Raw genomic sequence first — 23,778 nt, forward strand, 5'->3', positions numbered from 1 at the left:
GTTTATAGTAGGATTATTCATAATAACCAAGTGTCCATTAATAGATGAATGTGTAAATAAAATGTGACATATCCATAATATGGAATATTTACAATAAAAGGAATGAAATACTGATACATGTTACAACGTGGGTGAACCTTGACAACACGCTAAGTGAAAAAAACACTCACAAAGGACCATATAATATATGCTTTCATTTATGTGGAGTGTCCATCATAGGTAATCTATAGAGACAGAAAATAGATTAGCGGTTGCTTGGGGTGACAGGGGTGGAGTGAGGGACAAGGAGTTATTGCTGATGTGTACAGAGTTTATTTTGTGGGGAGATCAAAATGTTTTAAAGTTTATTACGGTAATGGCTAAACAACTCTGTGGATATATTAAAATCCACTGAATTTTACACTTTATATATACTTTTTGACTTCTACAGTTTAAATACATGAGTTCTATGACATGAACTATGTATTGATAAAGATGTTATTTTTAAAAGGTGAAAGATTTATACAATCTGAAGAGAAACCGAAGTATTTTTTTAAAAATACTGGGCTAAGGAGACTTGACCAGTGTGCCTTTGTTGGTTGGTCATCGTCCTGCAGAGTGAAAGGTAACCAGTTCGATTTCCTGTCGGGCCACGTGTCTGGGTTGTGAGTTCAGTTCCCGGTCAGGGAGCATACAAAAGGCAGCCGATCAATGTTTCTCTCTCACATCAATGTCTTTCTTTTTTTCCTCTTTCCCCCTTCCTCTCTCTCTAAAAAATAAAATTAATTCAATAAGTAAAAGTAAATAATACTGTGCTAACGGAGAAAAGGCCCCTTTTGCAAACCTAATACAGCTCCTGGGTCACCCATCCACAACCTCTCATTCAGAAGACTCAGAAGAACTGACCTTATGAATGACATTGACACGTCTTTGGTCAAAATCAGTAGTGACCCACACTGGGCTCCCAATTTCCCTTCCACCAGGAGACTGAGTCGAATCTCAAGGAACATTTATCTCTGAAAGTGAGTAGACATTTTCTCTTAGAAGAAATCAGAAATGGACACACACATTGAACTTGCTGACAGAACCTTTGGTGGTGGTCTGCGACTGGGCAAGGCATGATGCGCCCACTCTCCCTGCACCCCTGTCAGGGACTCCATCTGCACACTGCTTGTTTGGGTTGGTTTAAGCTGCGAACAGATTTAAGCCTCTCTACACAAGCTGTGTATACATTCCAAACACAGACCATTTATCACCTTGGGGATGAAGTCTGACATAACCTTGTTCATAACATTTACTGATTCTTACTTGGCTCGTCTCCGAGGGTCCTAATGACAATTAAGAGGTAAGCTAATAGCAACACACTGTGGCCTGTCATTGTCACAGTTTGCGCTGCCACCATGTTATTGTTTACTATGTTTCTTTCCTTTTTTTAAAGTAATTATATTTAAGTGCCTAAAGCAAAAGCCAGTATCTCTTTTATTTTTTAATGTTCTTATTCATTGATTTAAGAGAGAGAGCGATTTGTTGTTCCTCCCATTTACACATGCCTCGATTGATTCTTCCACGTGCCCTGACTAGGGATAGAACCCATAACCTTGGCCTATTGTAATGACACACTAACCAACTGAGCTAGCAGGCCAGGGCCCAAGCCACTATGTCTTCACATAAATAAAAGATCCCACATGCAAATAAACCCAGGGAAAGCAGAATGTTACTTCTAACTAGTCACTGTTGACTGATATGACTCTGAGCCTGAGGCCTCATTGTTCAACTAGGAGATTAGCGGGAGTTTAAAAGGTGTTAAGGACCTGCTTGGAGTCAGCTGAGAAGTTCTCCTTGACTGAAACAGTGATTACATGAAAATGGAGAAAGTGGACATCAGAGAAGCCCTTTGTCTATTTCCTCCACAACTATTTACAGTGGCCTAATGTGCAAGGGTTCTGGGCTGCACAGGACAACCACAGGCCCAGTTCTTTCCAGGTTTGTGGTTGTGGATAACAACGTGTAAGAATGAAATAGAATCAGAAGCACCTTGCAGTGCCTCAATCATGGCAAACATGTACTACTCTGATGTTGCTCTTGTAGTTGTTGTTATTATTATTATTATTGTTAGTTTATTATTCCAGAGCAGGGCCTGGGCCTCTGGAGAAGGGTGAGGGTTAGGTTAGTCCGTGAACAGTTGTCTCTGTCATAACAGCCTGGCCAGGTATGTAGCACTCCGTCTCCATCAGTGAGCAGAGGCACAGGTGTGAGGGGAAAGCCTTTAGCAAGCTTACTGGGAAGGTGAGGGGCGTTGCTGGGTCAGAAAATGAGGTCAGGAGTAAACGTGCTCAGGCAAGTTTGAGATCTCTGGCTTTATTCATTTGCCACTTGGTAGCATTCCAGACACTGAGCTGGGCTTGTTGAGGATACTGCTACTCTCAAAGGGGTGATTTCACAGGGGATGAGAAGCTGCCAACAGAAGTAACTGTGACACAGGGTAGAACGAGGTGAATTCTTGTTCACTAAGATTCTAATAGGTGCAAATGACAGACACCTAATTTGGATCAGCAAAAGTAAGAATGAAAATGTATTGGTTCCCATATCTGATGAGTTCAGGAATAAATGGCTTCAGGAATGATTGGATCCAGGTGTTTCGATGATGTCAGAAATCTGCCTCTCCATCTTGTGCCTCCTCTGTGTTGGCTTAATTCCTAGGTGGTCTCTCCACTTAGCTAAAAGGGAGTCTCTTCTGTAGTTATTCCAGCATAAAGTAGGAGAATTGAGTCCCAGTTGTCCAAACTGGGGTGGAGGTCACTCTGGCAACTCACACTAACTGCAACTGGGGGAGGGGCAGTTCACCCGAGGGAACCTCAGGGTTAGAAAGGCTGCCTCACTGCCCACCAGAGTGCCCCCAGGAAGACAGAGGCTCTCAGAGAGGGTCACTTCAGCCAGGGAGTAGGGGCAGCCTTATGTGGCCACTTGGGGCTCTAGGGATGGGGTGAGGGTTCTCCTGCCACAGGTCCCTGCTCTGCATCTGGAGAGAAGAGGGAAAGGTATTTTTGAGAAGCCATCCTGTGCCCAGTTCTCAGTATCTTGGTTAATCTTCATAAGAACCCTCTCTCCTCAGGCAGATGGGAAACAGTCTCAAAAAGGTTAGACATTCCTCAGTGAGTCACACCTAGCACCCTCTTCTCCTGGACTCCTGACCCCATTCCAGTGTATGTCCACAGAGCAGACAGAGGGCTGTTTTCCAAAGGCAATTTGAATGGTATCACGCCCCCCCCCCCACCAAAGATTCAGTTCTCTTGGTATTGAAACCCAAATCCTTAATGTGGCCCACATAGCCCAAATCCCTGTCTAGCTTCCCTCTTTCAAAGGTTTTGCTCCTGCTGTCCCCTCCATTTGAGTGTCCCCTCCATTAGTCTTTTTCTCCCCATTAGTCTTGCTGTTAACTCCCAGCTTCTCCAGGGACTCTCAGTGTGGGAGGAGTTGTAGGAGCCAGGCATTAACCACACTCTGTATTTTCATTGTCTTCAAAACAACCCTAAGAAGTAGAGGCTATTATTATCCCCATTTTACAGGTAAGGAAACTGAGGCACCAAAGTCACAGCTAGAAAGTGGCAGAGCCAAATTCAAAGCCAGACATTTCAGCTCCAGAGTTCTCACTCTTAACTGCCACTGGCACTGCCTCTGGGAGCTTACAGCACAGGGTCCCCATCCTGATCATGTTTCATGATGACGCATTTTGGATAGATTATTTGGTTACTATCCTCCCCACTTGCTAACATCTTGTAATGATGGTAGCTAACATATTGAGCACTCAGTTCGTGCTAGGCACTGTATTGAGCACTTTTTATGCATTACCTAATTTCACCCTCCCAGCAGTCCTATAAATTAGGTACCATTATCCACACTTTGCAGATAGAGAACCTGAGGAGTGGAGAGTTTAAGTAACTTGTCCACTAGGCTGAAAATTCCCAGAGGGCAGAGACCATGTTCATTTTGCTCATTATTGAGTCCAGAGGGACTAATTCAGTGCCTGGCATACATAGATAGTCAATAAATACCTTTTGGTTGGTTGGATGGATGGATGGATGGATGGATAGATGCATGATAGATGGCAAAAAAGGAAGGAAAGAGGGAGGGGAGTAGGGAGGGAGGGACAACTGCCTCATGCAGCCTTGTTTGCCTGCCTCATGCAGATGCTCTGGCCACAACTAGGACATCCTTGGATGCTAGGCTGGTGTCCTATCTGACGTGGCATTCCCATGTCTCTCTGCAGGTGCCACCATGCAGGTGAAGAAGTATCTGCTGAAGTGCCTGCACAGGCTGCAGAAGGGCCCCGGCTACACATACAAGGAGCTGCTGGTGTGGTACTGTGACAACACCAACACCCACGGCCCCAAGCGTATCATCTGCGAGGGGCCCAAGAAAAAGGCCATGTGGTTCGTGATCACATTGCTCTTTGCCTCCATTGTCTTCTGGCAGTGGGGCGTCTTCATCAAGACCTACCTGAGCTGGGAGGTCAGCGTCTCCCTCTCTGTGGGCTTCAAGACCATGGACTTCCCTGCTGTCACCATCTGCAATGCCAGCCCCTTCCAGTAGGTGGTCCCTGGAGTGGAAGGCTGGCTTCACAGTGCCTTTTCTTTTTCTTTATTCCCCTCCCCCAGCTTCCTTCCACCTTTCTGTTTATCCCTACCTTTTTCTTTCCCTTTCTCTCTCTTTTGCTTACCCCCTTTTTCCTCCTTTCTCTCCATTCCTTTTCTTTTGTTCCCTTCTTTCTCTTTGTTTTCAAACAACTACCTTTTTGTTTTCACCTCTTTGCAGCAAGCAAGATTCAACATTCATATATATCCTAGGCTTAAAGAGCCTTAGAAATATCTAGTAGTGCCTGCCTTTAGACATACCAATGCCTGGTTATCAATTCAGCACATGTTTTTTGAGCACGAACTATGTTCAGGCAGTGCACGGGCACTCAGGAATACATCAGTGAGGAAAAGTTCCTGCCCTCTTCACAGCCTACCAAAGAAAACAGATATTAACCTTTTTTCTTAAATGCGAAATTAATTATAATAGTCCACTCACTACAAAGTGATGATAAAAATATATACAACAGACATACATCAAGTGCTTATTAAGTGCCAGGCAGTGAGTTGAGTGTTCTTGGGTAATTAATGTAATTCTAATCCATACAATTACCTTAGAGATAGGCACTCCTGTAGTAGCCTCAATTTACAAGTCAAGAAATCAAGATTCAGAGAGGTCAGGGAACTTGCCCAGAGACACACAAGAGACCATGGTGGCATTTGAACTCAGGCCTGATCTGAGTCCAGAGCTACCACTGTTTAACCACCTGATGGCAAAGCCTATGAAGGGGATGCACAAGTAGACCCAACCTAGTCAGGGTTGAGGAGAGGCAAGGGGTCAGTCAGAGAAAAATGCCTCAAAGAATGATTACAAGTTAGCCAAACTAGTCACGGATGAAGAGTGTATTCCAAGTGGAGGGCACAGCATGTGCAGAGGTCCTGGACAGACCTCAGTGCATTCAAAGAAGTGAGAGAAGGACCATCTTGGCTGGGTAGCTCAGTTGGTTAGAGTGTCATCCTGCTACAACCCAAGGTTGCACCTGATCCCTGTTCAGGGCACTTACAAGAATCAACCAATGAATGAATGCCTGGGTGAGTGGAACAATAAATCAATGCTTATGTGTCTATCTCTCTCTCTCTAAAATCAATTACAAGAGTCTTAAAGAACTGAAAGCCTTCTTTCCAGTGTGGCTGAGTCATGGAGAACATTCTCATTCATGAGAAGGTACTAGAAGGGAATTCATACTTCCTGATTACATTTTCAGTTATCAGAAAAAAATCCCCTCTTTCTAGCAATAGGTCTCTTGCCTGTTTTTGCAGGTCCTTACAGCTACTCAATAGAGCCTTTAGCAATCATGTTAGAACAACACTGTTTCAAGTGCTTTGTAAACATCACCTCATTGAATCCTCCCAACAGCCTTTATGGTAAATATTTTAGTCCTGATTTTGTAGATGAAAAAAGAGCTTCAGAGGGGTTTACTTGCCCAAGGCCACACAGATATTAAGTGGAATGTCAGAATTTGAGTCCAGAGCCCATGCAGTAAGCCGCCAAGCTCAGCAGCAGCTGTGGATGCGCAGGCTGTAACGGCAGCCCTCACTACTGCAGCCTACCACCTTCCAAACTCTCCTCTTCCCATGTGCACTCAGGTGGCTAGTTTAATAGTCAGAGGACAGGCAGTGCCAGTGTCTGAGGCTACTGTACACCTCTGTATACCAGAACTTGGGCCTGTGCCCAGGGTTGGATGCTCTGTCCTGCAGGAAGTCCTCTAACCAGAGCTGACATACACTGGTGACCACAACTCTGGGGTAAGATCTTGAATCAACTGGATATGGAGTGACTAGGGTACAAGGCCCAGGGTTCCCACACAGGACAGTCTCTGGTATGGACACATTTCTGCCAGACTAACTGGTCACCAGTTCCAATATGGGAGCCTCCAGGGGCTCAGAGCAGATTCTGGATCCCAGCCCCACAGTGCCACCCACCTTCTTCCTCCTGAAACTCTCTTGTTCCCAAAATCACTGCTGGAAAATAAGGGCCCTAGGATCACAGATCTTCCCCTTTTCCCTACATTTCTTATGCCCTCTTGGAAGGAAGGTGGCAGAGCCCCCTCCACTCTACCCTGTGCATAAACAGCATGCCCATTGAAGCCCACCACTTCCAGGTTCCAGGTCAGCTCTGTGAGCTCAGGACACCACAGCAACTTCCTTAGCCTTGGTTTCCTTGTCTGTATAGGGAGATGATCAGAGAATTGTGGAAGAGATTAAATTAAATAAGACATAGCAAGCACCTAGCACTTGACACATGATAAATTGTCAATAACTGCCCTCCTCACTAGAATGTGAATTTCTCCTCTGTACCTTCACAGTGCCTGGCACATAGTGGGCACTTATTCAGTACACAATGAATGAGAGTGAGTGGGTGGATGGATCAACGCATGGATACATGAGTAGGTGGATAGGGAAGTAGGCACTTGGACAGGGTGTTCTTCTCAAACATGCTGGCAGCTGTGCTGGAGTTGGAGGGGATCCCAGGCTGCAGCTGTTTCTCAGCTGCTCTTGCCCTCCTCACAGAGACTTTCCTCCACCCAGGTATTCTAAAGTCAAGCATTTGCTGAGGGACCTGGATCAACTGATGGAAGCAGTTCTAGAGAGGATCGTAGCTTCTGGGCCAACCCAGGCCAATGCCACCAAGACCTTGAACTTCACTATCTGGAACCACACACCCCTGGTCCTTATTGATGAGCGGAACCCCCACCACCCAGTGGTCCTCGACCTCTTTGCAGATAATCACAATGATTCATCAAGCAGCAGCCCGGCATCAGGAAGAACCTGCAATGCCCCCGAGTGCAAAGTAGCCATGAAACTGGTAAGTGGGCCACAGGCATGTGTCCATCAATGGGCCCTATCCAGTGAGGCTGATGGGAGTTTCTTTCCTTCAATAATCTGGGTCTCACTGGGGGAAAGGCAGGCTGGAAGCCAGTGCCTATTTTATATATTTGCCAAGCTATTTTAAAAGTAGAAATAGCTGGTATATCAGTCAAGATATTTTTGGATGCAAGTGACTGAGCTCAAACTAGCTTAAGCAAAATCAGGGATTCGGTGGCTCACGCACTAAGAAATCCATGGGTACATTGGGTTCAGGTGTGGTTGGACCCAGGTGTTCAGATGCTGTCATCAGGACTCTATTGCTCTCCACCTTGGCTCAGCTTTTTTAACTGGATTTATTGGGGTGACACTGGTTAATAAAGTTACACAGATTTCAAGTGCACAATTCTGTAATGCATTATCTGTACCTTTTTCTCAGTCGACTTCACTCTGTGGAGTGAAGGGCCTTGACAATCCCAGACACACATTCCACCAGCTAGCACTCTCCCAGAAAGCTTCTCTTTTCCAGTGACCATATCAGAAGTCCTGGGCCTCATGATCAGGTCACATGCTCACACCTCAACCAATCGCTGTGGGCTGAAGGACAGGCTGTCACGGTTGGCCAGTCCTGGGGTCAAGTGCCCTGGAGCTGAGGGTGATTCAGCTCCCTGTGCTCTGTCAGACCACAGAGCAAGGGATTGAGCAAGGGAGAAGAGGTGGTCCTCTCAAGGATGAATTAAGTCCTATTCTCAAAAGACAGGGGCATAAACTTCAGGCAGGTGAAAAACCACAGCTACACAGCACAGTTGGTGCCGGAGCACAGCTGCACTGCCCTGGGAGGTAGTGCACCTGCTGATGCTTGGAGATGCCCTGGGTAACACTGTAACTGCAGTTCCCTAGGCCCCACTCCTGTAGACTCTGAATGGGCAGCTCTAGGCCAGAGCCCAGGAATCTGTACTGTTAACAAGCTCCCTGGTGATTCTGATAATCTGCCCTGGCTGGGGGCCCAGTCTGGGGCCACTCACACCCCAGAGAGAAGCCACTGCCTCCCTTGCCACCATGTGGTCAGGACTCGCCTTCATCTCCATATGAACCTACACACAGCACCAGGCTTGCAGAGTCCTGCTGCCAACTCAAACCCAGTGCCCTACTACTTTCTACTACCCATAGAAAGTCCTCACTGGTAACTAGCTGCTCATGTAAAGCAGGCCTGTCCCTGATGGCTGCACCAGCTGTCAGAGAAAGCCCTTGTGTGCATGCACATACATGTGTGTGTATGTTGTGCGTGTGCCCACGTGTAGTGGGAGTGAGAGTCTGCTGTCATCACGCCTTGCTAGCCTCTCTGGGCGGGCCTCGGTTTCTTCATGCTGGTTAGATAGGGTTGCTGTGAAAATTGCATGGGATCATAAATTAAAGCCTTGAGAACAGAACCTGAGCTAGAGTGAATGTTAAGTGTTATTATCACCTCCCTAAGGGGAGACAAGGAGGCCTCCAGCAATGGACCTGAGCACAGTGCCTCGGGCCAGCCCTGAGAAGGAGAAGCTTCTTCTGGCCTCCGAGATTCAGAAAGAAGGCTCGCTATGAGATGAGAATGAATAGGGGCAGAAAGGCCAAGACCAGAGTCCCAGAGCCAAGCCTGTTCTGTCTGTGTGATGACTTCATGGGGGCCAGCTGCAGCGAGGCAAAGGGCCCTGCACCCTTCAGTGGGCTCAGACTGACAAGGCCCAGGTCCTTCCACAGCAGAGGGGGAGGCAGAGTCTGGAGTCCTCTGTGGTTCACATGGCCTCCGGGCAGCTGCACCTGGAAGTCTTGGGAGGGGGCTGGAAAGGAGTCAGGGAATCGGAGGGTTGGAGAATGTCTGTGCTCAAGTGAGCATGAGTGTGGGGCTGTGTGTATATGAGCTAGGAATCTAGGTAGATAGGCTTGTGGGCAAGTAAGGATATCCGTGTGCATAGTTGTGACCATGATGTCATGTGACTGGGATTATAAGAAAGTGGATGTCTTTGTATATGTGTGCAAATGTGTGCATATAAGGGTATACGTGTGTGCATGTGTTCACTCATGCTTAAGGCTACACCTGGGGTTTGGGGTGGCACTGTGTGTATGAGTCCTTGTGACTGTGCTGCTGTGTATAAGGGGCAGCAGCCCTGAGCATGTGTGAGCATGAGTGTAAACATGGTTCCCCACTGCCCAGCCCCAGGGCAAAGCCAGGGGAAGGGCAGCTGGCCCAGCACTCTCAGCCCTTGACCTTGGGGCAGTGACTAGGGGGCCCTGCCAGCAGCCCCACACGCACAGAAACCCTTCTTGGTCTCTGCAGTGCTGCCTTAATGGAACCATATGCACCTTCCGAAACTTCACCAGTGCCACCCAGGCTGTGACAGAGTGGTACACCCTGCAGGCCACCAACATCTTCTCACAGGTGCCAGCCCAGGAGCTGGTGAAGATGGGCTACCCGGGCGAGCAGCTGATCCTGGCCTGCCTGTTCGGAGCTGAGCCCTGCAGCTACAGGTGAGAGGTGCCTCCCACCTCCAGAGAATGTCCTGGCTTGGGAATATCCCAGCTCTCTGCACCGCGACTGTCTGTGCCTCAGTGTCTTAGGTCATGTTTCCTGGGGGAACCTGGTGAGAACTGTATGGGCATTTTAAAAATCAACTTTTTATTGTAGAATCACTTTAGACTTATAAAAAAGTTGCAAAAAGATAGTATACAGAATTAGTTCCCTTATCCTCCTGACTCAGTTTCCTCTGTTGTTACCATCTTGCATCATCATGGTCATTTGTCACAATTAAGAAACCAACATTGGCACTTTATTCATATTTCATCGGTTTTTTTCCTGGTGACCTTTTTCTGTTCCCGATTCCGTTCAGGAGACCACACTGTGTTTAGTTGCCATCTCTCCCTAGTCTCTTCTGGGCTGTGATGTGTCTCAGACTTCCAATCGTGTTGGAAGCACTCCATGTGGGTGCACACAGGTGAGACGGTTTGGGAAAGCAGAGCGCAGAAGCGAGGTGCCCTCCTCATCGCACCACACACAGTGGCCACGAGCCCTGCCTGCGGTGCTGACCTCCTGAACCTGGTGGAGGTGTGCACTGCGTGCCGGGCTTCTCCACAGCAAGGTCACCACATCCCCTTCCTGTGGTCTGTATCGTGAGCCAAGTCACCAGGTCCAGCCCATGCTCTAGGGGTGGGGGGCAGGGGAGCAGGGACATGTACGCTTTGGAAACCTTCTGTAAGGCGGGTTTGTCTGGGCCCCGTTTGTGCATCTCCTGAATCATTTATTTCTACCAGTGTAGGCTGGTGTGTATTTGGGTTGTAATCCAATAGCACATTATTTATTCTCTGCTCTGATCCATCCAGCTTTGGCTGCTGGGAGTGTCCAAACCTGAAGAGAATTTTTATGAGTTTATTTGAGCCAAACTGACCACAATGCCAGGAAGCAGATCTCAAATGCTCCACAGAGTGACAGTTTGCAGTTTCTTTTACACATTTGGAATTAAGGAGGGAACAGTAAGGACGACCACAGGAAGGTGGGAGAAAGTAAGGAACAGGATACCTAGCAAGATTACGTGCTCCCTTGAGGGAGGTTATAGCCTCTGAGAGGTCTGAAAAGGAGGATGATTCTGGCCTTTCACGGGTGCACCTGGTGCACAAGAACAATGGGCAGGGCTTGCTTAAGGCAAAGACAAACCTTTCACTGAAGAAGTTATAGGCCTGGGGCGTGACTGCCCACCATGACCTGCCCAGCTAGAAATTTATGATCAGATCACCCTGGGAGGTGGCTTTCCATCAGTGGACTTACAAGTTTTATCATAGACACCCTTTTTTGTCCACAGAAACTTTTCTGGTCACTTTGGCATGTCCCCATCCATTTGTTTATTTACTTATTTTTGAGTACCCCTTACTTTCTGGCACTGTGAGGTGCCCTGGGCCCAGAATCGGCTGCTGCTTTGAGGACCCCTGGTTCTTTTTATTAGAGAATGGCATTCGGAAACCAGGACCTAGGCATGAATAATCAGTATCACTATTATTACTATTACTATTACTGCTACAACATCAAAGATTGGGTACCTAGTTTCTTCCCTGGGAAGCCTGCCCTGACCCCTGCCGCATGGCACTGCCATTGTTATGCTACTTCCTGATAGGATTCTGTTTCCTGGTTTCCTCCAGAGGTTGCTGGTGTCTGTCTGCACACCTGGCCCCTATCCCAGGAAAGATTTGGGAGGGAGACACCTGTTTCCGGAGCTGGAGGTGGCTAGTACTGGGAACAGCCTCTCTGGGTAAAGAACATTATAAGCAAGCAAATAGTTGGCAAGCAGGTATGGGGAGACCAGGAGTGTAGTTCTGGGCAGGAGGGGATCTGGCCACACCCTGATCAGCCTCCTGCTCCTGTGCTGTAGGTGTCTGAGACAGCATGTTGGGAACACTATGTCCCCGCACCCCTGGCGCGGGGTCTGGCCCTGCGGAGCAGTGCCCGGCTTTAGCTGGTTTGCCCCTCTCTGTTCTTTGCCTGTGGCCACAGCCCTGAACCTACACAGGATGCAGACTCCACAGTATCTGCCCAAAGCTATTTATTCCCTCCAGGCCTTTGCCTATGCTGTGCTCCCAGCCTGGTGTGCCCTTCCTCTTTTCCACTCCCTGGGTTCAGCCACCTCTCACCCTGAAAGGCTCACCTCAGGCTTCACCTCCACTAAGAACCTTTCCGTGACCTACTCCACACCCCACCCCATCCCCAGTGGAATCAGGTGTCAATCCTCATGCTTATCTCTGCAGATGCCCTATCATATATAATTTATAATATTAACAAATATTTACTGAGTGTCTGTCTCCTGTGTGTCCGGCTCTGAGGCGAGAGCACTGAGCACTAGGCAGCCAACATCTGGGGAGTACCTCAGTAAGCTCGACCTCCAAATCTCACCTCAGTCCCCCGGATGGGTGCAGTTATTATTACCTGTGTTACAGGTGAAGCGCGTGAGGCTAAGAGAGGTGAAGTAATTTCTCCATGCTCTCCAGCTGGTCAGTGGCAGAGCCAGAATTTGAATTTAGGCAGGCTGGCTCCGGGCCTGGGCTTTCAGCCTCGTAGTTCTTTCTCCCTCAAGATAGACAGGGCAGCTGCCCTCACTGGGCTTACATTCTAAAGCAGGAGGCAGCTTTAAGCAAGCAAATAAATAATAGAAGACAGTTTCAGATTTTGGTGCATGCTATCAAAAAGTAAGCAGTGGAGTCCTGGCTGGGTAGCTCCGTTGGTAGGAGCATCATCTTGACATGGCAAAGTTGGTTCAATCCCCGGTCAGGGCATATACAGGAGACCACCAATGAGCACATAAATAAGTGGAACACCCAATCAGTGTCTGTCTCTCTTTCTCTCTCTCTCTCTAAAAGTCAATAAAATTAAAAAAAAGAATTTACTGTACTTTAAAATTCCCTCTAAAAGCCCATTTACATAAAGAAATTGAGGTGTGTTTTTTTTTAAGCCGTGGAAATATCTGCTGTGGAACATAAGGCTTAAAGGACAATTCTGTGCTTCTCTCAATATGTCTGTCTATTGAATGCACTGAGCTCCATTTCTTCCCGTTATAATAAAATAAGAAAAGCACTATAAAACCATCCGAAGACATTTTAAAGCCATTTCCGCACTCTCTGGAAACTGGAGAACACAGACACAGACGAACAGAGCAGGGCGATCTCCTGGGGAGCCCCCGCCCAGCCCCAGCAAACAGGGCTCACACCCTCTCAAGGCAGCCCCGCTCCTCCGTCTGCCAGAGTTCAGAGTGCGTGTGTAAAAGAGACTTTTTTAAAAAACAGAACCACAATACTATTATCCCACCTGAAAAAAAGCAGCCATTTCTCAATATCATTAACAGTTTAGTTGTGTTCACTCTCATAAATGTCATACTTTTTGGTTTATTTGCTTGTTTGAATCAGGATCCAGTTATAGTCCACACATGGTGATTGTAACCCAAGTCTTTCGCATTTCTGTTCATCTATAGGTTGCCTCCCTTTCCTTCTCAAAGTTTGCTTGTTGAAGAAACTGCGTTATATATCTTGTTGAGTTCCCCACGGTCTGAATTTCACAGATTGACTCTTTGTGGTGCCTTTGAACATGTTCCTTTGTTGCTAGTATTTGTTGCAAGTGGTACTCAGAGACAGATACTCAGTGCTGTTCGGTGCTGATGTTTTTGGCAAAAACACTTGTTCATGAGCCTGGGCTCTGCTGGCCAGAGACACACAGTAGCAGTCACCCCAGTGCAGCTGCCCAAGCCACCATTCACCAGAGTGCAAAATGCTGCTCTCCTGGCTGTATCACTCCATCTTCAATTATCAGTGGGCTCAAACCAGAGCTTTTTTTTTTACAGCAAATTGCAAGAAGAAAAAATGTCACGTGGAGGGCATGTAGCATAGATTAAAAGAGACTTAAAAGGCATATCAGCCAATCACATGTTAACATTATTTGAATCCCAATTTAAACAAACTGTGGAAAACAAAATTGACATTTACGAGACAACTGAAATTTTGAACTGAATATTTAATAATAGGAAGAGATTTTTATTGGTTATTTTTAACCTACTAGTAGCATTATTTTTTAGTTCTTTCTCTTAGAAATCTATATGAAGTATTTTAAATTAAGATGTCTGAGATTTACTTCAAAATAATATGAAAAGGAAAGTGGAGGGCAAGTAGAAATGCAACATGGCCAGGGGTGGCAACTGTTGAAGCTGGTGGTGGGCTTTGTCTCTGCATTTTTAAATGTTTGAAACGTTCCATATCAAAAAAATTTTTTTATTTGCCCTGGCTGGTGGATTGAGCATGAGCCTGCAAACCAAACAACCTCAGTTCGATTCCCAGTCAGGGCACATGCCTGGGTTGCAGGCCAGTTCCCAGCAGGGGACTCACGAGAGGCAACCATACACTGATATTTCTCTCCCTCTCTCCTTCCTTCCCCTCTAAAGATAAATAAATAAAATCTTAAAAACCTTTTTTAACAAAACTCTTAGGAACTACATTACACTGTCTCTATTTCTGTGAGCACCTTTATGGAAACATTTTTTATTGTTGAATTATTTCCTCAGGAAACACTCTCATGACGTGAGACAGGACCCCATAGAGGGTCGTTTTCATGCCTCCTTTCGCCCTTTCCTCAGCCTCTGCTTAGACACGCTCCTGACGCACAGTCCCTCTCTGGCCCTCCACCCAGTCCACTGCCCTCTTTTTCTGGCTTCCCAAGGTCATCCAGTCCACCTCTCTGGATTCTGTCAGAGAAAGTGGCTTAAAACAACAGAAACATGTTTCTTCACAGAGGAGGCCAGGAGTCCTTCCTGGGCTGTGGCTACTTCACTCCAGCCTCTGCCTCATCTTCACATGGCCTTCTCTGCACCGGTGTCTTCTCCTCACCTGGCTCTTGTAAGGACAGTTGTGACTGAATTTGGGGGCCACCTGGGTACTCCAGGCTGATCTCATCTCAAGATTCTTAATTACATCTGCAAAGACTCCTTTTCTTAATAAGTTCACATTCACAGGTCCCTGGCTTTAGGACGTAAACAAATCTTTTGTGGGCCACAGTTTAACCTACAAAATGGCTTACCAGACACTGTAGATGAGACACATGAAAATGTCACCAGATGGGGACCTAGTCTGGAGAAGGTTTGTCTCCAGCTGGTCACTAGAGTACAGTTTCTTGACTTGGTGCAGGAAAGATTCCATGAGTCCAGGTGATTTTAGAATATGTTTATTAAACCAGGGACAGTGAAACAAAGGAACGGCTTAGGGTAGGAGAAAAGGGAAGAGCCAAGGTGGGGCTGCTTTGACTGTTAAGAAATATATAGAAAAGAACTAAGCCCATACAGGGCTGCTGTCAGCTCACTGGGAAGTGAGGGGAAAAGCAGGCCTCCCTGGCTGGTGTGGATTGAGCACCAGCCTGCAAACCAAAGAATTACCAGTTTATTCCCAGTCAGGGCATGTACCTGGGTTTTGGTCCAGGTCCTAAGTAGGGGGCATGTGAGGGGCAACCACTCATTGATGTTTCTCTGCTTCTCTTTCTCCTTCCTTTCCCCTCTGTCTAAAAATAAAGAAATAAAATCTTTTTTAAAAACGGGGGCGGGGGGGGGGTCCTTGAAGACAATCAGGGGTTAATTTGGAACAAGCTGCCACTGTCCACCAATCCCCTGGTTGCAAGTCTCCCAGGGACCCTTAGAGTTCTGGAGAAAGAGAGCAGATATACAAGGCATGGGTGTACCCTAACCAGAGCACTGTGAGTCTTTTGTCTTGAATCTTTTTATCTTTTCTTTCTTTGGCTGGCAGGAATCCTAGGGGAAGCTTCAGGGGAGGGTCTGTTATATTCTTAACAGAATATTCATTCGGGTGTGTCCTTCAATCTGTTGATTCACCAAAATATGCATAGAGATGAGTCAGGGTTATTTTCTGGTTAGTTTCACTTTCAAAGAACATCATCGAAGAGGCACTGAGGCCAGTCTGCCCCTGACAGCCTGGAATGTGTGAACCATTTGCTCCCAGGCGTCCTTGCTTAGGGAAGATAAAACCTTGTGATTCACTAGCTGGCTGTAAATTGCTCAAATGGTTTGGCCTTGTTTAATTATTTTATCTCAGTTTCCCTTATTCCACTTGTCAAGGAATTTCCCCAGCTCCTTAACTATGCTGCCTCAAAAACATAAAAGAAGCTTCTTTTTCGTAATTCCTGGGTGACCAACCCCAGAAAGACTCCCTTCTCCCCTCCTTCCCAGGAAGTCTGGGAATCTCTGGCTTGTGCTCAGGTACAGGGGGTTGGACAGATGACCTGCTGCTCACCTGTCCCTTTCTGGGCCCCTCCCAGCAGTCAGTGAAGGGCAGGGAGCAGCTGCCAGCTGTACTCCCCATGAGCCCTGGACAGCACCCAGGCGGGGATGGGGCACTGGCGGGGTTGGGCCCTGCCCTCCAGCTGCTGGTATTTCTTTCAGAAACTTCACCACCCTCTTCTACCCTGATTATGGCAACTGTTACATATTCAACTGGGGCATGGCAGAGAGAGCACTCCCTTCTGCCAACCCTGGAGTTGAGTTCGGTAAGTCTTGGTTCCTCCTGGGGCCAGAACCCTGAGGCTTTAACCACCCCATGTGGGGCTCAAAGACTAAATTACCATCACGCATGAAAGCGCAGGATCTGGGATAGACAGACCCAGCACACAGAAGAGTGACCATGGGAAGCCTGTCCTGTGTGGGGGGAGGCTGGACCAGGGGTCTTCTCAGCCATTTTCTTATCCCACGCCTGTAAATCCCTGGGGCAGCGACCATGTTTCCATTTTGCTAATGAGTACAATGAAGATTCAGAGCAGTAGAGCATAGTGGTTAGGGCTCAAGCTCCTATGTCTGATGAAATCCCAGCTGCACCATTCATTCACTCAGTGAGAGATCCTGAGTTCAAGACCTAACTTCTCAGAGCCTTGGTTTCCCCACTTGAAGGTGGTCTACAATAGCATAGCTCACAGTTTATGCCTCACCGAGTCACTGAGACATAAGGCAGGTGAACTGCTTCCACAGTGCTCTGCAAGCAGTAATGCTCAGTATGTGCCAAATCCTTAGGCATTTTAGTAACTTGCCCAAGACCACCTAGCTAACACATGGCAGCCCTGACTCAGCCTTGTCCCTATGCAGTTCTTAGAGCAAATCACACAAATCAAGAAAGAACAAAGGAGCAGGTGGGCGTGAGGAGGTGGGAGGTGGTCAGTGACAGAGGCTGCTGCACTGGCCTATCTCAGGGACAAGCTGGTAGACTCAGGATGGCTATGCCTTTCAGGCTATGAGCACAAGTGAGAGCAAAGCCTTCCTCCCTTCTCAGGTTCTGACCTCCCCAGCCAGCCACCAAGAGTTGTCATTCAGTAGCCATCAGGGCTGCTGGTCAAGGGGGCAGAGTGGGCTGACTGCCCTTCCACAGCCCTGTGCCCCTAAATGCACCTCGTATTGGAGAGGAGCAAATCAGTGCCCTTACAGAGGAAGCAGATTAGAATCAGGGAGCCCAGCTGCCTGTATTGGGACATCAGCAACCCCACTTCCTCACTGGATGACCTCAGACAGGCCTCTTTACCTCTCTGTGCCTTGGTTACCTCATCTGTAAAATGGGGATGATAACAGTACCTACCTCATATGCACCTTCTGAACACCAGTGAGATTGAGTATAAAAAAATCACTTAGTACAGCACTCAGCATGTAGCAAATGCTCAATGAACATCAGCCTTATTGTCCTAAGCACCTAGCATAGTCCTGTGGTGTACAGAATATCAGGTCTGGTCTCTGCCCTCGAGCACAAAACAGTTGAGTGGGGAAGAAAGACAAGAAAGAAGAATCACAAGAGTGAGGCAGGTTCTAGGAAGGAAAGTTCCAGAGCTGAGAGAGGATATGACAAAGATCCTGAGACCTAATTTAGGTAGTCAGGGAAGGCTTCTGGAGGAAGTGACCCTGGGCGGAGATCTGCAGGAAGAGCAGGATTTTCTAGGTGGAAGGTGAGTGTGGGAAGTTCATTCCTGATGGCCTAGCATAAGGAAGGAGCACAGGAGCTAAGGGGGATTGAATGGAGAGAATGAGGACCTGTGCAAGGCGAGGCAGGGCCACATGGTGTATGCCTCTCAATCTAACTGCTGTGTGGGCTGGGGAAGCAAGAGGAGCCCAGGGCAGAGGTGATGGTGGCTTGGACTAGTATGGGGCCTTAGAGAAGACAAGAAGTCCAATTTTCACAGAGTGGAGCCAGCTTCCTGGGCAGGCCCTGGAGGTCCCCCGGATGGAGGGGGTGTGGACAAGTGGGTGGTGGGTCTCCCTTCAGCTTTGGAGAGTGAGTTCAGGGAGCCCTTGGTCCCCCTTCCCCACAGGCCTGAAGTTGATCCTGGACATAGGCCAGGAAGACTATGTGCCCTTCCTCACGTCCACAGCCGGGGTTCGGCTGCTACTTCATGAGCAGAGGTCGTACCCCTTCGTCAAAGATGAGGGCATCTATGCCATGTCAGGGACGGAGACGTCCATCGGGGTGCTGGTGGTATGGTTACAGTCCCAGGGAAGCATGAGGGGGGTGAGGGTGGAAGCTCACCTGCCTAGTGCCACCTTCCTCTGGCCTGAGAGGAGGGGGTCGGGCCTCTTTATGCCCTGGCCTTCCCTCACAGCCCACTCCTGCCCTGCTGTCCGGCTGCACTCCAACCAGGGCAGCCACACTTGGGGAAGACAAGCACCCCAATGCCTACTGGGACCTACTGCTCCTCATCCCCTTTCGGAGCTCCTAGAACCACATTCTCAGTGGGAGGCAGGGGCAGAGCAGCTTCCCAGGGCTAACCAGGGGCCCCTCAAGCATGCTGTCTGGATGCAGGACAAGCTGGAGCGGAAGGGTGAGCCCTACAGCCAGTGCACTGTGAACGGCTCTGACGTCCCCATCCACAACCTCTACAGGGACCACAACACCACCTACTCCATCCAGGTAGGAAGACAGTGCAGGCCTTGTGCCCCTGTCCATGTTAACGGCTCAAGGCTTCGATCTCTGGGACAGCTGGTCCTGGCAAGGCTGTTTACCTGAGAAGCCAGTTTACTGGAGAAGTCCCTTCCCTGTATCTGGCCACGAACCTCTTTGCCACAGCCACAGGCTTCTCTCTGGTCTTGATCTCCAGAGTCAGCCCAGGAGGCATGTCCCCAGACCCAGTCTCAGTGAAGGGGACAGACTGAATCTTTGCAAAGGTGACAAAAGTAACCACTTGCTGACACTTCCTCTCCCAGCCCAGTCTGCCTTGGAAGATGCAGGAACTGAGACACAACAAGAGGGCAGCCCAGTGCCCACCCCCGTGTCTGAGTGCTGCAAGCATAGGGGGTCCTCCCTTTTGCCTTAGTCACAGGAAACTGACCCTCCCCTGGGCCCACCTGCCTGCCCACCCCATCCAGCTGACTCCATCCACCCCACACTCTGCCTGGCTGGTTTGGTCACCTCTTCTGGAGGGACAGTGTGGGGAGGTAGGGAGAAAGCAGGAGGACACGGAGGCATTGGGCCCCGGCCCTCAAGACCCCCTTCCAGAAAAACCTCTTGCTTCTTTCAGTGCAACAGCCACTCTGGCCAGAGATCTTGGCAAAGACCATGGTCATGTGCTCTGTCCACCCCGCCCTGCCCTACCCCAGCCTCAGTTATGGGGCTGGAGAGAATACCTGCTTCCCAGTTGAGACAAGAGGTCTGGAAGAACCTAATACACTTGCCCAAACTCTGAGCTCCTCACCAACCCCACATGCCTCCTCCTCAGCTCTGCCCCTCCCGGGGTTGCGTGTCCTCTGCCTGCCACCCCATTTCCTGCTGCAGAGCAAGTGCTTACAGAGACCAAGCCCAGCCCTCCCGAACTCAGCCAACAGGGCAACTATGGCCCAGTTCACCCATGAGTAAACTGAGGCCCTGAGGTTAATGACTCGCTGCAGTACACACAATAGATCTTAGTGGACCAGAACCAGGTTGGAATGACCTGAAAACCTGGTGTGAAAAGAGATTCATCAGCTTCATCCCCAGGGGGCTGAGCCTGCTCTTCGCCTATGCCCCCCTCACAGAGGACACGCTGCAGCTGTCACCCTCTTTCGTCACCATTGGGCTTTCAGAGATCAGCCTCTTCTTGCAGTCCCTGAGTGGGTCCCTTCAGGAAGAAGGCACTTGGAGCCAGCCTGCCTGTCCCTCAGAGCTGGCCTTCTGGGCCTTTCTGTGTAAAGAGCTCGAAACAAGAGTGATTTATCCCAGCACTAGCTTTAGAATTTGCAACAAGCCACCCCTTCCCAAGTCATCTGCGGGGCCCCAGTGCTGAACAGGGGGAGTGGCCTGAATCCCTCTGTAAGGGTCAGGTAGAGGGAAGGACAGGAGGTGCAGCTTAGCAACCTCAGCACCACGTCTCAACTGGAAGGTCACCTCTTCTGGCTCCCCCAGCTCCCTGGGCCCAGGCACTAAGTTCCCTGGGCCCCTCGCCCTGTGATTGGGGAGGGGCATCACTGGTCATGTTTGTATGGTCTCCCTGCCCTCTGTTCCAGGCCTGTATTCGCTCATGCTTCCAAGAGCACATGATCCATAACTGTAGCTGTGGCCACTACCTATATCCACTGCCCTATGGAGAGAAATACTGCAACAACCAGGAGTTCCCTGACTGGGGTGAGTGGGACCAGCCACCGGCACCCTAGCCAGCTGGCCACTATCCACCAGGCTCTGCCTGCCAGGGAGAGGCATGGCTGCACGGCCTCAACAGGGCCCAGGGGCGTACCCAGGCTTGCTCAGCCATATGCACAGTCCGCAGCCCCTTCCTCCCAGGTACCCTTCTCAGGAGAACCCAGCTCCCCTCCACACCTCGACTCCATGACTTACACACTTGAACTGTGTCTGTGTGGGGGTGATTCCGCCTGTGTGCCACATGAACACCCTCACCTGCGTGGGCCTGGGAATGCAACTCTGGTGATGGCACATGTGCACGCATTTGTGTTTTCCCACATATGCATGTGTGAAAAAGAGCATTTGTGTTTGTGTCTTGATACGCAGCCACAGTCAGGACTGCGGTGCCAGTCTGAGACAGTGTTCGTGCACCAGCCTATGCTTCCAGCGTCTGCATTTGCACCCACTGCTTTGTGTGTACATTTGAGTGTGCATGCACGTGCAAGGCCACGTGTGTCAGCCTGAGGACTGTGTCCATGTCTGTGTGGGCTCACCTGGCCTCTCTGTGGAGTGCTGGGGCAAGGGGACAGGGAGGTGGCTTCTAAGGTGTTGAAACCTGAAGCCACAGAAAGAGGAGCCACTCCTGTGAGCAGGGCTCACACTGAGCTGGAGTCCTAATGACCCAGAGTCCAAACGCCCAAGGATGTTGGGGGCAGCAGAGAGAGTTCCACCACCTCTTAAAACCAATAAAATGTGGGAACAAAGAAGGGAAAACTGTATCTCTTGCCACCACCCACCCCTTCAACACAACCCTGTCACCCTGATCCCCAATAAAAATGAGGATGAAGAGCAGAGGGAAGCTGCCTTGATCCCGCTGAGTCTGGATGTTTGGAGACAGGATCCCCCGGACCAGGCTGGGCCAAAATGGCTAAAGATGAGGGCAGAGGGATGGATGGTTCTCCATGACAGGGGACTTTAGATTGAGACAACTCCCTACCCCCAAGTCACAGACCTTAGGTAGCCCAGGGCCAGGAGGGCAGAGGGTAGCCAGAGGTTCAAAGGCTCAAATCCTCTGCCCCACCCCTCTCCTGCTCAGTCTATTGCTACTCAGAGCTGCGCAGGAGCTTGGGCCAGAGGGAGACCTGCATCAAGATGTGCAAGGAGTCCTGCAAGTAAGTGTGGCATGGGCGTGGCAAGGTCTGCGGGGCAGGGCGGTGTGGGCACTGTGGGGCATGACAGCCACAGGGCTGCCTTCTCTCTTCCAGTGACACCCAGTACAAGATGACCATCTCCATGGCCGACTGGCCTTCTGAGGCCTCTGAGGTGAGGTGGTGGCGTGGCCAAGCTCCTGGCCACCCCACCGTGGGCTGGGGCCTGGTCTGCAGGCTGCTTGGGACTTTGGAGAGGGTGCTCCTTCCTGCCCCTTCTCTCCCCCTTTCCTTGCACCCCTAGGCACTGTGCCAGGAACACAGCAGTGAGCCAGACAGACACAGTCCTTTGTCCTTACAGTGCTTACATTCCAGTCAGAGAAACAGCGATCATTTCAGAGTATGATAACGATTGTGTAGGAAGTAAACCAGATAATGAGAGAGTAACTGGGGGAAGGACTCCCTAACACTGTGACACTTTAGCTGACATCAGAGGATAGAGCAGAGCCAGCCCTGGGCAGGGTTGGGGAGGAGGGCCCAGGCAGCACTAGGGCCGGAGGTGGGAAAGAGATAGCAGAGGTTGGCTGAGCCCTGCGGGAAGAGTCTGGAGACCTGAGTGCCTTCTCCCCATAAGAGCAGCCACTTTGTACGCTATTACCTTCTTTCTCCTTCATATCCGAACACATGGTCCCCAGGGGGCTTCGGGAAGCTATAGGCCTATAGTCTGTCACCCAAAGAGAGCAGAGTCCATTGGCGGGAGGGAATACTGCAGGCGCCATTGTTTTCAGCTGCCTTCTTGGTTTGCAGGACTGGATTTTCCATGTCCTGTCTCAGGAGCGGGACCAAAGCACCAATATCACCGTAAGCAGGTAAGCCTGCAGTAGGGGCAGGGCTGGAGAAGGCAGGAAAGGGCAGGAACGAGAGCCTCAGGAGAGGAGTTTAGACATATTGCAGCTCCTCAGACACTTTCTCATACTGGTCAGATCCAGGAGCAAGCCTGTAAGAAGAAGCACTGGTGGTGAAAGACAAGCAGCCAAGGGGACTCAGAGTCTACTGCTCCCTAAGAGAGGGCCTGTTCTCCATCCGTCAGCTGTTCATACACACACCCATACACTCATCCATCCATCCTTCCAATCTTCTATCTACCTACCAATCTGTCCATCCATTCATTTATCGTCTTTCCAATCTCCCACCCATTTATCCCTCCATTATCCTCCCTTCCATCATTCCACTCATCCATCCAACCACCCATCCTCCATCCATTCAACACAAACACACACTGAGCATGAACAAAGACACAAGGTCCACACTGTCAGGAACCCTGAATCTAGAAGACAGAGAGGTACGATCAGAGTTTATGGTTGTAAGAGTTTGTAGCAGACCCTCCCTGTGGAAACATAGCAGGAAGGAGCCACCATCTGCCTAAGACATTAAGGGAGGTCTGCATAGGGAGGTGGCACTTGAGCTAACTCTCCAAGGAGTAAGAATTGTTCAAAAAAATAAGAAGAGGTAAAAATGTCCAGGCAGAAACTCAGACATGAGAGCGCTTAGCCTTTCTGAGGACCATCAGATATAAGAGCAACGCCCACTTGGCCATTCTTTTCTCTGCTCCAGGTTTCCAGACAAAAAGGCAAGCTTAGGACTCTATGCAGAGTCCTATGGGTTGGGCCACTTTGAGGGTGAGAGAGGGGAGCTCTCAGGGACTGTCTCTGGGCAGAGTATCCCTTAGGAAGCTGGTTCAGAAAGGGGCCCACAGGATAGGTGCTAGGCAGAGATGCTCTTTGTGGCTCAAAGCACACAGCAACCAGAAAGGGTAGCACTGGTAGCTCTTGTTTGGACCTCGCCACTCATGGGAGTGGGCCTGTGAGAAGCCCAAGCAGAGGAGGGGAAGCCCCTTGGCTGCCTTCTGTGCGCGTGTGTGTGTGTGTGTGTGTGTGTGTGTGTGTGTGTGTCTGTCTGTCTGTCTGTCTCGGGGAAAGGGCACCAGTCCTTGCTGCCTCCTGCAGGAAGGGAATTGTGAAGCTCAACATCTTCTTCCAAGAATTCAACTATCGTACCATTGAGGAGTCGGCAGCTAATAATGTGAGTTT

The 23,778-nt window shown here is 49.4% G+C and overlaps 1 protein-coding gene across 4 annotated transcripts in view; it reads left to right on the top strand.

Annotated features, from left to right (window-relative positions):
* The window catches only part of SCNN1B (sodium channel epithelial 1 subunit beta), a 60,678-nt gene that overhangs the window by 35,737 nt on the left and 1,163 nt on the right, over positions 1 to 23,778 (top strand). For 3 of the 4 annotated variants that reach the window (XM_037140466.2, XM_037140465.2, XM_037140464.2), the window contains 11 exons: positions 4,247 to 4,565; positions 7,140 to 7,416; positions 9,733 to 9,923; positions 16,364 to 16,467; positions 18,265 to 18,428; positions 18,753 to 18,860; positions 20,429 to 20,546; positions 21,637 to 21,712; positions 21,806 to 21,863; positions 22,496 to 22,557; positions 23,695 to 23,770. In XM_037140466.2, the coding sequence (XP_036996361.2) occupies positions 4,255 to 4,565; positions 7,140 to 7,416; positions 9,733 to 9,923; positions 16,364 to 16,467; positions 18,265 to 18,428; positions 18,753 to 18,860; positions 20,429 to 20,546; positions 21,637 to 21,712; positions 21,806 to 21,863; positions 22,496 to 22,557; positions 23,695 to 23,770 (1,545 nt within the window). In that variant the 5' untranslated portion in view covers positions 4,247 to 4,254. Of the gene's footprint in view, positions 1 to 490; positions 605 to 4,246; positions 4,566 to 7,139; positions 7,417 to 9,732; positions 9,924 to 16,363; positions 16,468 to 18,264; positions 18,429 to 18,752; positions 18,861 to 20,428; positions 20,547 to 21,636; positions 21,713 to 21,805; positions 21,864 to 22,495; positions 22,558 to 23,694; positions 23,771 to 23,778 lie in introns of all 4 variants that reach the window. The other variant, XM_053671734.1, reaches the window with a different exon arrangement.

This window comes from Artibeus jamaicensis, unplaced genomic scaffold (assembly GCF_021234435.1).
Source record: "Artibeus jamaicensis isolate MK-2021 breed Jamaican fruit bat unplaced genomic scaffold, CSHL_Jam_final contig_700, whole genome shotgun sequence".
In the NCBI taxonomy this organism is placed as follows: domain Eukaryota; kingdom Metazoa; phylum Chordata; class Mammalia; order Chiroptera; family Phyllostomidae; genus Artibeus; species Artibeus jamaicensis.